This window comes from Pollicipes pollicipes, unplaced genomic scaffold (assembly GCF_011947565.3).
Source record: "Pollicipes pollicipes isolate AB1234 unplaced genomic scaffold, Ppol_2.1 Scaffold_4740;HRSCAF=5597_pilon_pilon_pilon, whole genome shotgun sequence".
In the NCBI taxonomy this organism is placed as follows: Eukaryota; Metazoa; Arthropoda; class Thecostraca; order Pollicipedomorpha; family Pollicipedidae; genus Pollicipes; species Pollicipes pollicipes.
The window spans coordinates 2039583-2052798 of record NW_023596545.1 but is presented as its reverse complement, the minus strand read 5'-3'; the positions used below and the strand labels follow the sequence as shown (position 1 = coordinate 2052798).

The 13216-nt window shown below is 57.5% G+C and overlaps 1 protein-coding gene across 2 annotated transcripts in view; it reads right to left on the bottom strand.

Moving 5' to 3' along the window:
* The window catches only part of LOC119098807 (sushi, von Willebrand factor type A, EGF and pentraxin domain-containing protein 1), an 82537-nt gene that overhangs the window by 53271 nt on the left and 16050 nt on the right, over nt 1-13216 (bottom strand). For both annotated transcript variants that reach the window (XM_037221851.1, XM_037221853.1), the window contains exons 3-7: nt 8648-8860; nt 6082-6168; nt 5610-5743; nt 4349-4560; nt 3550-3758 (exon numbers count right to left, since the gene is read on the bottom strand). In XM_037221851.1, the coding sequence (XP_037077746.1) occupies nt 3550-3758; nt 4349-4560; nt 5610-5743; nt 6082-6168; nt 8648-8860 (855 nt within the window). The remainder of the gene's footprint in view (nt 1-3549; nt 3759-4348; nt 4561-5609; nt 5744-6081; nt 6169-8647; nt 8861-13216) is intronic.

Sequence of the window (13216 nt, the reverse complement as noted above, 5' to 3'; positions counted from 1 at the left end):
TTATTAGGCTAGTGTCGTAGTGCCCAAGAAAACCAGCGTAGCGGTCGTCAGGACCAGTAGCGTAGCCATGCCTTTGATGAACAGAGGTACGAAGTTACCATTCTAACATCGTAATCAAAAAGAAAACACCGAATAGTGCTTAGTAATCTTTGTTGTGCGGCCATTTAAAACATATTTTAGCAAAAATAATGCCTTGTTGTCAATGCTCACAAGGTCTCCCATATCAAGAATGGTGGTAAACGGCGCCGAATTCCCCACACAACTTCAGGTGACTGGGCCTAAATGTAAAGTGGAACAGCACACCCATGCGATACGCCATTTCACGGTAAGCCATTCCGTAACAATAACGGAGCCCCCCGATAATTTACGATCTTTGGTAGATCAAGTATGTAACATTTTATTCTACCTCTTTTCATGAAGGTCAATCACTCTCTCTGCTCTTTCTTAGCTACGCTAATGCTCGTGACGTAAATGTTGCACAGTTCTTGCAAATCAATGGATATTTTGTTAAGGATTTCCCACGCTGAAAGGCACTGCGCAGTATCATACAACTATTAGTGGCCCAACGTTCCGCCAGATGGCCGTAGTAGTCGTACCTCGGCACACTGGAGGCTCCTGATTGTAGTCCCGTCGCGCATGCAGCGGAGCGTGCGAGGCCCGGTCAGGGTGAACCGGTCATCTAAGCAGTAATACTCCACGAGGGTGCCGACGATGGTCGAGTTGGTGGAGACGCGGAAGCCGCCGTTCAGAATCGCAGGCGGCTCCTTGCAGAAGACGGCTGTGGACGAAGAACGACACTCAGATATGGACCTCTCATAGTCGGCGCGAGACATTTGCTTCGCCTACCCATTCATAAGGCTGTTGGGAGAGAATGCGTCATGTGCCGCGGTTTTAGAATTGGCACTCCCGCAGCACTGATGCGCAGCGAGCCTCTGCTGCATTGCCACAGCCGGGTGTGCGCGCCACTGAACGCGTGATCGACCTACTTCCCCGTTGACCTGATATTGCTTGCTATGTGCACACTGCCACATCCTTTTGTTAGACAGCCGCCATGGGAGCATTCGGCGTTCGGGAAAAGGCTGAAACACCCTGATGTGTTCGTGCAACGGTGGCGTAGACTTTCACGGAGCACAGCAGCACGCAACAAGGAATAGGATCGGAAGCCAGACCATCGCCAGCAGCGTGTCGACAGCCGCTACTTTCGTCTGCGGCTCGGAGAACCATCTAGGACGCGAGTGCGAGAACCCGCCTACGTTTTGCAGTTCAGAGATGACCCACAGCCGCGCGGCGGAGGAGGACGCCTCGAGTTCGCGCAGAGCGAGAGAGACCACGTTGCAGTTCAGAGATGACCCACAGCCCGCGATGGAGGAGGACTGCCCGAGTTCGCGCAGAGCGAGAAGACCACGCGCACTCACGGCGGAAGATGACCATCTATGTTCCAGAGGAGGTGGAGCAGCACGTGCGTTCGCAGAAGGAGAGGACCAGTTACGTTTGCAGCGCGGGAAAGGAGCACACACACACCTTCACAGATGGAGAGGACCATTTGTGTTTGCAGAGGAGGAGAGGACCACCCACATGCATTCGCGGTGGGAGAGGACAACTCACGTTCGCGGTGGGAAAGAACAACTCCCGTTCGCAGCGCGGGGGAGGACAACTCACGCTCGCAGCGCAGGGAGGACAACTCACGTTCACAGCGCGGGGAGGACAGCTCACGCTCGCAGCGCGGGGGAGGACAACTCACGTTCGCAGCGTGGGAGAGGACAACTCACGTTCACAGCGCGGGCAGGACAGCTCACGCCCGCAGCGTGGGGGAGGACAACTCACGTTCGCAGCGTGGGAGAGGACAACTCACGCGCGCAGCGCGGGGAAGGACAACTCACGTTTGCGGCCCTGGGGAGGACTACTCACGTTCGCAGCGCGGGGTAGGACAACTCACGCTCGCAGAGGGGGTAGGATAACTCACGCTCGCAGCGCGGGGGAGGACAACTCACGCTCGCAGCACGGGTAGGACAACTCACGTTCGCAGCGCGGGGGAGGGCCACCCCAGCGTTCGTCGACGTCGCAAGATGAGTTCGTTGCGGCCGACCATAACGAAGTCCTCATCGCACTCGTACACCACCATGGACATGTAGCCCCGCGTGTCGTTCACCAGGCTTGTAACGGCCGTGCTTGATGCTGCCGGCATGCCGCATTGCAGGTCTGGGGAACGTCGAGAGAGTGGTCGGTGAGCAAGCTCGCGCTCGAGGGAGCCGGCAGGTCGGAGCAGCTCAGGTCATCAGGTGATGGTACGTTCCCCACACCCACGGCGCAAGTTTTCCTCGTAATTGTCAGTCCTTTGGTCTGTACTTGTTTGCACTTTTTGACTAGTTATGCTCAGTATCTAAATGCATATAGAGCGTATAGTGCAACAAGCGTTTTTTTTCTCAGAAGCTGAATCAACATCACATACCACATACAGGGTGATTTACGCTTCGATGCATCATAACTGCTTTGCACTCCGGGGAGTTTGGCGTAGCAAGTACGGAACGGACACGGCTCTCCCACTTCCTGTCAACGTTTGCCACCATTTACGTCATGGTACATGGGAAGAATCGATTTCAAATCTTAATTCAGCCCTCCGACTTATTGGCACGTTCCTATGGCCGTCCACAGAGCTGCGTTGTTAAGCTGAGCCTCGTTTCTTCCGAGACAACGCCAAATACGGCACAAACCGACACGCATTGCTGGCAGACCCGACCGACCCATGACTGCTCACTTTACAGGTGGGCGGGTATGCGCTGTAGAAGCCGGTGGACAGGCACTTCGCGCTCCTCGGGCCCGAGAGCAGGTGGCCCCTCCTCGCAGCGGTAGGCGATTCGGCTGCCCACGTTAAAGTCGGGCGCCGATGAGGGTCGAGTTGGGCGGCTGCTCCGGCTTACCGCAGGTCAGCGGCTCTGCGGCCCGGTCAGCTGGTCACGCGTGACGTCGGCGGTCACGGTCAGCGCATGCGCGATCAGAGGTGGAACTGTTGGGCTAGAAGCCCTTCAGACCAGATGAAGCTTTCAGCGCGGCCTATGCTGTCGATGTAAGGAACTACAAAACTGACACTGACTGGGCTGGCCCGCCGTGAAGCCGGAGGCGTCTGCCACGCACTGATCGCACGCACACGCACTGATCGCACTGATCGATGCTACACGCACTGATCGATGGAGGTCATGACAGGGTCGGCCTTCGTGCGGCACTGTGTGGGTGGCCATGAGACCCGTCAGATACGGGTGGACAAATGTCTAATTTGCTGTACGTTGTGCACGCAGATCGTATGACTTTTTGTGGCAATCTGGATGGTACATGATCATTGATGAGCATTGGTAATCAATGGTAAAATCGTAGTATATTGCAAGAACATAAAATCAATAATCGATGATGGCCTACCCGAATCCATCGCCACGGCTTCTGCACGGCCGATCTCCTACCACAGTTCTCCAGATGCATCGCGATGGCGCTGTTTAACGCCGCCACCGCTGCAACGGTCGGCCAGACATTCAAGGTTAACACACTCCGGCTGCTCACGGTGCTGGCAGATGAAGTTCAGTCGGAGGTTGCAGTTGGTGTCAGACCAGAGCCAGTCCTTGGTGCCGTCGAAGCGAGCGCAGTTTTCCTGGCCGCCGGGCAGGCTCCAAAAGCTGACGCCCAGGTCCTGACCGTTGATCCACTTCCAGTTGCCGGGGTTCTGCGGGTCGCGCACGGCTCCCATCCAGTACTGGCCGTTCGGGTCCTCCCTGGCGGCGAGATCAAGTGCGTCAGGTCGCGGGTCAGATCAGGCCAGCAGTCTTGGCCGCGTGCTGACGGAGACGGCTACATGTGAGCTGGACTTTTCAGCTCGTTGACGCATTGTAGGCAATCAATGGAGACGCGCGATGAAGTAATCACAATGTGCTCGAAAACCAAAGGGCACGGCACATGTTGCACACACACAGAGACTGCTTACTCTGTCATTCAAACATGGACAATACAACAACATGTACGACACTCAACGCTCGCATAAAGTGTCCGGATACGGAAGAGCTCCCTCCAGCTCTGCCTCATCCCCTCTTTCAGAGTTGCTACGTCCGTACTTTCTGGAGACCTCTCAGACCCTCGAGCTCTGCCAGATCATTTTCATGCAGCTCTGCTTCATCTATTTCTCCCTTATCTCTGTCACACCAGTGTGTCTTCCAGTTTTTCATCATCTGAACCTTTCACAAAGTTTCTAGATCTATCTCGTCTTCTTCACGTTTGCCCTCTTCACAGATCCCTGCGCACATCTCCTCAAAATCTTCCATAGATAATAATGAGTGAACTCCATGAGCGTCTCCCAGCTCCGCCTCACCTGTGTCTCCTCCAGAGCTCCCAGCTGAGAAAGCCCTGCAGCGCCGGGTTCGTCTCGTCGATCAGCGTGCCGCCGCGACCCTGACAAAACTCCTGCGCCTCGGCGAAGCTCTGCGGCTGCTGGTTGTAGAAGGTGTAGCACTTGCCGTTGTAGGTGGCGGTGCTGCCTGGCGGCTGGTCCCGGAACTGGGGGCACCGCTCGATCGGCAGCGCCTGCCGCGCACAACCACCAGCCCGGGTCAGACATGAACTGGAGACACCACTCGATCGGCAGTGCTTGCCGCGCACAACCACCAGCCCGGGTCAGACATGAACTAGAGACACCGCTCGATCGGCAGTGCTTGCCGCGCACAACCACCAGTCCGGGTCAGACATGGACTGGAGACACCGCTCGATCGGCAGCGCCTGCCGCGCACAACCACCAGTCCGGGTCAGACATGAACTGGAGGCACCGCTCGATCGACAGCGCCTACCGCGCACAACCACCGCCCGGGTCACACATGAACAGGAGGCACCGCTCGATCGGCAGCGCCTGCCGCGCACAGCCACCAGCCCGGGTCAGACATGAACTGGAGGCACCGCTTGATCGGCAGCGCCTGCCGCGCACAACCACCGCCCGGTTCAGACATGAACTGGAGGCACCGCTCGATCGGCAGCGTCTGCCGCGCACAACCACCAGTCCGGGTCAGACATGAACTGGAGGCACCGCTCGATCGACAGCGCCTGCCGCGCACAACCACCAACCCGGGTCAGACAAGGACGGCGGCGCTGTAGGTCAACGATCCAGGGGAGAGAGTCGGGGGGGGGGGGGGAGGGGCGTAACCCAATTTTACTTTGATGTTGCGTTGGATGAACAATGCGTGGGGCCATCGTGTTTAAGTGCGTGTACGTTGTCTTCGGTAGGTTGGGACTCTACGGCGAGTGGACATTGACGATTGGCTTAGCTTGATTGGCACTTTTGGGGAGGAGCAAAAATAGACTACCTATTTCGGTTTGCAGAAATAAAGGCGCAACTGAAGCTCTTCTGATGCGGTGAGTTAATGTGACTGAATATCTTGTATGCTTTGCCTTTACGTGTGTTGTCGCCATTGCAGCTCGCATGCTCGTGCTGTACGGCGAAAGTGTAAACATACCGGAAATAAAATAGTGGGAGGGAGGGCGGATATACTAAATGGAATGTAGTGGAACAACGGAATTCTATGTTCTACTGGCGGAGTGTTCCGAACACGACACAACAAGGTGCCGGGTAGCTCAGGGCCCACCTGATCGGTGTAGACGAAGGCCTCGCAGATGGAGAGCATCTGGCCGGGCGGTCCCTCGAGGTGGACCGAGATGAACGCCCCAGGCATGGGCGGGTTGCATGGCAGGAACAGGGGACGGCCCTCTTCCATGAAGCCTGACGAAGACGGACGGACGCGGTCGACGGGGTTACGTTCAGCATTAAATGAAAGGCAGTGGCTGTTGTGGAAAAAGGCATCACCCAACACAACGTGTGTATAATCTATGCACCATCACAAAGGACTTTTCACGCTACGTTTTAAGCGTCACTACTGCAAATGCAAAGTGAGTGAAAGTAGCCATCCGCATCGAAGTCGAAGTCGCTAGATGCTGTGCGGGTTATTGTGGCTCACTTCCGCCGGACATGACGTGATATTGTGCTCCGAGAACCGGCCTCTCGTAGCCGCCCAGTATCAGCTGGACTAGAGCGCCCGCCATAACCTGTGCTGGGCTTACCAGTGAAACGGTTGCAGATGGGGTTGATCTTCAGGTCCGGTCTGTTGTTACCGACCCGCACCACAATGGTGGCCGGAATGTTGTCCTCTGCGGCGGGGAGACAAAAGTGGGTCAAACGTATGCATCAGACACAGACAGCGCACCCGCTGATGCCTTACTGGGAGCATTGGCACTGGCGTTCGCGACATCCGGGTTTTCTTGTTGAGGGCGGGTTGCGGCCAGTCTCTGTCCATTCCTAGGCTCGCTCGGGCCCAGACGCGACAAGCTGCGGCATCCGTGTTAGTACAGTGTGCAGGTGTGCAGCGTCCGTCCCGTGGGGTTGTAATCTGTTTTTGGCTGGGTCAGCGGGGTCAGAGGAATCGGCGTGATCGATGGGATCGGAGGGATCGGAGGGACCGACTGAACCGGTAGGATAGGCAGAAACAGCGGGATAGGTGGGACTGGAGAGACCGACTAAACCGGTGGGGTCGGCAGAATCGGCGGGATAGGTGGGGGTTAGTGTGGTCGGTGGGACCGACTGAACCGATGGGATCGGCGGGCCGGCGGGACTGGTCCCCGCCAGACGGCGACCCTGCGGCGTTCGACCGCCCGGCGCCTCTCCCCGTGACCGGAGTCGTGCGTGAGAGCTGACGGGCCGTTCAGTCGGAACCTGGCCGGAGCCGTTACTCCGCCGGTGGCACGCGCTGGCGCCGATCACCGACCCCTGACGACAGCCCCGTCCGCAGGCGTTGGAGCCAACCGCTGGCCCTCTCTGCAGTCATCGGCGCCGACCGCTACGCTCGGCGTCAGCCCGCGCTCAGGCACGGGAGCCAACCGTCGGTTCTTCACGGTATCCGAGACCTTCACAGCACTGCACTGTTGACCTCGATATTGCTCTGCCGAGTTGGCGGGCTTGTGGCGTGTAAGGAATGCGCGCGCAGAAAGTGTGAAGCGGCTGACAGTGAACACAGTGGCCAAGCCTAAGTGTTCCTAAACAATGAGTTTTAATCCCCCGGAAACGTTCTGGAGCTTCGTCACTAAAATATGGCACGGCCCATCTGCCATTTAGTCCCTGCGCTGCTTCAAATGGGGGTGCTGCATATGCCAAGTCGAACGTAGCTGATTTTTTGCACACTGTAAGCATAGTACGCGAGCAGACTATATCAAATCAGAACCTCACGTCTGGAAACAATGCAAAAGCGGCTAGCACAGCTACTGCGCGCGCGATGGTCCGAGTCAGGAACAGTCTCCCCAGGCCGGCACGGGTCTTCACGTGACTGGCAGTGTGGCGGGAGACCGGTCCGGCGCAGGGGAAGAACCGGTCCGATGCGTCGGGTCGTGCTACCCGCCCCGCCGGCCGCCGTCCGGCGAGCACCACCCACTCGCGAGGAATGTGGCGAGGAGGCCACCGCGGCGACCAGGAGAGGGCGCAGACCAGCGGCGTCCGGATGTTGACGGCCCATGCGCTTGCTGACGCGTTTGGTTCGACGTAGATCGGAGATATAGTTTTAGGCCTAGTCACCATTAAGGGTTGTTGTAAGATTACACGATGCTCCCAGCATATGACCCTAAACAAATAATGCACGCATATGCCGATCACTTGCTACGTGTGTGGGAGTAGGATTTAATGCCCTGATGTGTTTGGAATGGCGGGAGCCATATGAATGTGTGGCGACGATTTATTAATAATGAAGACAAGGAAGACATGCAATGGCAGCAAAGTACGTTGAATAGAGAGCCGTTATAGGAGCGAGACAGACGTTGTTTTGAGACGAAACAGTGTCAGCAGGTCCAACCCGACAATGAGAAAGTTCTGTGTTTCACCTAAGCTGACAACAAACCTAAGGCTCAGCTAACGAAGCCGGACATTTTGCCAGAAAGAGCTAATTGGACACGCCTCAGTGATAAAAGCAGTTCGAGAAACGCACGGATTGCTCGTTAAGACCTCCAGTCATGCAACGTGAAACTCGATAAACTTCAGTAATGACAACAGCTTGATTAAAAGTGGAGAGTGAAGATGAACGGCTTCAATCCTCCAAAACAAAATCCGAACAAGGTCGTCTGAGGCTGCCTAGTTTTCGGGTCGGCTGCTGGCCGGCCCGCCTCTGCCGTCCACCGGCTGCTTCCTGTGATGCAACGCAGCTTGGCTTGAGCATTGCTCGGCATCACTCGTGCGTGCGTTCCCGGCTATCATTAAGGCTTCCTTCGTGTTTTGTCACGCCCTCAGGCCATCACCTATGTCAGCGAGAAACGGAACGGCAAAACCTCCTTCAAAACGACAGATCTCCACCTCAGTGTTTCGTTAGCCACGACAACCTGGCCGTCCCGACACACCGTATTGGAGCAAAGCATCCACGCCCGGAATTTTGTCTTTCTTCCTTTCTCCGACACTCCGCAACTACCCACCAATCATGAGCCTCCAAAAACGTATGTGCCACGGCACTTAGAATGACCTAAACATATCTTCTGCTCGCAGCTTGTGGCAATGTTGGCGCTACGTGAGCATGCAGTAGAACTCCTAAAAGCCCAGACAATCCAACCTCACTCCGACCCAACAGCACCAGCACCGCAACCGCGATCAACTCACCGCAGCACGAGCGTCCGAAGTCCAGTCGCACCAGCTGCACCATGTACGGCTCCAGCAGGTTGACGTACCACAGCGGCGACGTCTCCTGCTCGGTCAGCGTGCACGTCTTGGGGTTGAAGAAGCCACTCGTGCTGCCGTCCACCGCCTTCTGGGGGATGCCTCCCTGCGCCGTGGACGACTGCATGGGCGCCTTGCCGGCCGCCACGTTGATGACTGTGGGAACAGTGCAGGTGACGATGACATCCACAGCTTCGGGCGGCATGCTTTGGAGTCAAGCATTTGGGGTGTTATTTATTGTGTTGGAGGCAAGGCAGCGGCATCATATGCCGCTAAGGCTATCGGGGAGGGACGGCTGTCGAAGAGCAATTGTCATTGTAACGCCTCATTCCTCACGTCACCGTCATTGTAACGCCTCATTCCTCACGTCACCGTCACTTGTAACGCCTCCTTCCTCACGTCACCGTCACTATAACGCCTCCTTCCTCACGTCATCGTCATTGTAACGCCTCATTCCTCACGTCACCGTCATTGTAACGCCTCATTCCTCACGTCACCGTCATTGCGACGTCACCATCTAACGACGCACACGCAGTCAGTTGACAGAGTGTGCGAATGTTGTGAGTTTAATAGATATCACCGATGTCAAAGCGGACGGGGGAGTGCGGTAGGTGCAGTAGTTGGGGGGAACGTTCGTCACTGGTAGCAGTCAACAGTGTAAGGTTCATAAGTGTCCAAATGGGGACGATTTCAAGGATAGGTGGGGGCGCGCACATCTCCATCGCCGTATAGCTCAGGGAGGGGACACAGAGGATCATAACCAGGCACGTGCCGGACAACCTCCACAGTAGCGGGGGGGGGGGGGGGGGCGTGACCGAAGGAGGAGTGGCCACTTCCGCGGGAGCTTTTACTGCGGCATGGCCAGCAAGCTACGAGTGCTGACGCCGTCAGCATAGCTGCCGAGGCCGCGCTATCAGCGATAGCAGAGTCCACAAGGTTTTGCAGGACGTGTCTCTGATACCGCCGGCCAGCGATACGGAAGTGCCCACAACGTTCGGGCATTTCTTCGTCGCACTGGCCGCGAGGAGGTTCCGGGAGCTCGGCGATATGGCACGTTATCGTGACCCGCCGGACAAACATGGGCCAAATCCGATGCAAACGTGACATCGAACGTGGGGAGAGAAGCTTCTGCAGTCGCGTCTGGAATGCGGGCAGCGTGACGCCGTTGGGCGTCCGAGCGTCTGGCGTCATCAAGGAACATGAAGCAGGCGTCGCTTCGTAACTTAAGGGCTTCTACATACATGACATAGCAACATTCACGCAAATCAAAGCAAGGAACGAGCAAAATGGCATGCCGCACCGGTGACCTCAAGGCACGCGCTGTGGAGAAACAGAGTCAGCCAGTTTTTGGGTGCCTTGGGACCGGTCAGAAAATTGCCGCAGCTGTTCCCACTCCGCTACCACTCAACATGCCCGCCAGCATCCCGCCTCCTACGTCGAGCCGAAACAAAGGCGACCTGGAGCGAGCGTTGCTCGGCGCAATCGGCACGACCGCTCTCACAAGAAGCCGGATACACACCGCCGGCTCTCTTCTCCGACCTGTTTGTACACAGAGTGCTCCGCCGCCCACAGCCGGAAAAGCGCCAATTATGCCCGGCTCGGGCGGCGCGTGACCCATATCCGAGACAGCCCGGGTCCGCGCCACTGCAACACCTGCCGCCGGCGCGGCCAACACCGGCGGCAGCCGCCCAGCCGCCGCCGTGATGGATGCCCGCACGGTCTGCGCCACAAACGCCGCAGCCTGCGCCGCAAATGGCGCGCGCGCCGCGTCCCGCCCGGTCGCCATATGGCACCGGCCGGGTAGCGTCTGCCAGATTGTGGCGGCCGGCCGGCCGGCCGTCAGCGTTCCCACGCGGTCGACAGGGACGCGGAGCGTGTCACTGACGGCTGGCCGGCGCCGGCCCTGGAGAGGTCCGGACCGGACCAGACAGGATCAGACCGGACTGGACCAGATGGGACCGGACTGGACCTGAGCGCGGCGGCAGGACTCAGGCTCTCCGGCGGAGGACGGTCGGGTGTCGCGAGGTCGGTGTCAGCAGCCGCTGGACGGGATGTGGTGATCGCTGTGAGGAGGTCGTCAGGAGTGCACGAACCAGTCGGCCCACTCCCACCGGCTCGTAACTCGGCTCTCCGGGAGGCCGGGTCTCATCGCGCAGATCTCAGCTAGTCGGAGCTGGTAGGTCACTTGTATCTAAACATGACCCACTGTGGTGTGATTAAAGCAGACCCATGGATATATCGAGCAAGTGTAATGAGCGCGGACAACACCGCAGCGCCGTTTTTGCCTCATCGGTTGAAGGACTAAGTGACAAGAAGGACTAAGATATGATTAAGGCATGCCACAACAGATCTGCGGTCTTGCGCCATTTTTGCCCTCCCGCATTCAAAGTTGAAGAAGCTAGCCGCCAGGCTCGTGAAGGACTGAACAAAGAGGAAAACGGTGCCAGCGGCCCAGCTGTTCTGGAAACTGCGACCATACACCAATGCAGATGTACCTGCCCTGGCTTTCCCTTGGCAGAAACAGTCCATGTATTGTTACTTGCAGTGGGTTTAGTATAAACGTTTGGAAAACGGGCCAATATCTGTTTCACAGACACCATATGTGACGCTATCTATGGCCGAACATGCTATTGTTGTTTCTCCGTAGTGTCCTTCAGTGGCACAAACGGTGTCAGAGAAATGCAGCCCAACACGAGTGCTGCCTTATTTAAAACGTACAGGCGCGTATGGTCTAAGGCACGTGGGCTAGAGAGCCAACTGCTATTGCTGGTGTAAGTAAATCTGCATTATCAGAAGCAATCAGTGTAGCTACATCGATGTAGAAGTATCAGAATTTTGCGGGAGGCCAGAAACGTGAGCATATGAATAAAAGACTAAGTATATGACGCCACTGACTGTTAAAACACTCAGCATGCTGCGGCTCTCCGTTAAACGGGAATGTGAATGCAGATCGGCATTGCAATTCATTCCATCCTGGGAATCTGATGTCTAACTGTACACTGATGTCTAACCAGACTTATTCTCGAGAACTGAACGGTGCCGAACACTTCAGCAGCAGCTGCCCCGCTTCGGTCACGTGGAACACTCCCGCTGCGGTCACGTGGTACACTCCCGCTGTGGTGACGTGGCATGCCCCGCTGCGGTGGCGTGGCATGCCCCGCTGCGGTGGTGTGGCATGCCGCGCTGTGGTGACGTGGTATGCCCCGCTGCGGTGGCGTGGCATGCCCCGCTGCGGTGACTTGGTATGGCCCGCTGTGGTGACCTGGTATGCCCCGCTGTGGTGACGTGGTATACCCCCGCTGCGGTGACTTGGCATGCCCCGCTGTGGTGACGTGGTATGGTCCCGCTGCGGTGGCGTGGCATGCCCCTCTGTGGTGACCTGGTATGCCCGCTGTGGTGACCTGGTATGCCCCGCTGCGGTGACGTGGCATGCGCCCGCCGCGGTGAGGTCGTATGCTCCCGCTCGGATCACGTAGTATGCCCCCGTTTCGGTCTCCTCGCGTACATCATTCGGTCACGACGCGTACGATAGCAACGGCCGGCGGCACACGGGCGCCAGGAGAGGGCCGGACGCTTGAACTGTGATGTGAGGGCTTGGAGCGGGGAAGTGCAGGATGGAAACGAAGCAAAAAGTTTTCGGCAGTCCGGGAACATGCCATACTGGACGCATGGGATGACGGGTAGTGCTTGGCCCATCGTCAGTGGGCCGTAGGGCCCAGCCAAATCATCTCTAAATTTGTTATTGATCTTGCGGAGTACATGGCGCGAAAACAGCATAAGGCAACGATATTGTAGTCTGTGATACACACTAACAAGCAAATAGCGGACAGATTTTGGGATCAGTTAGAGAAAGAGCTTCGACAGTAGGCATAACTATTCAACACCCGCACTTCAAACATCGACCCGGAAGCAAACGAGTTTCTCCACTGGAGCGTCGTGCCCCTTCCGGTTCGACCGTGCCAGTCTCCCCATCACCCGACCCATCGCCTCTCTGCTCTCTCTGCTCTGCTCTCCTCTCTCGGACCGGACCTGCCGCCGCGGCCGCGGGGCCGGTCGCGGGGGCGGCTGACCGGTCGTCAGAGGCCCGGGGCGCGCTGGCAGAAGCCCGACCCGAGCCATCTGGCGGCCGTCGGCGGCACGCCGGGCGCCCACTGAGCCGTGAACGCCGGCTAACAGTACCGGCGCCGCGGCCCGCTGCATTACCATGGTGAGCGGCCGGCCGCGGGCGGCTGACTTGTGGCCCCCTGACCGAGTGGCCGACCCGATACGGCCCGCTCCGCCGCCACGGCCGAACCGTCAGCCGCCGCCAGCGGTGACACCGTCACGCTGACGCTGACGACGGTCGGACCATCCATAACCGGAGGGTGAGACGATTAAAAAAAATGTATACATATATCCGCCCATTTATGACCTTGGTTACACATCGTCCGAAGAGTTATGTACGTTAGGCCTCTCCTCTCTCCACGTTTTCCTCTAACACACATCTATGCGCCGAGGACAGCAGCTTCCTTC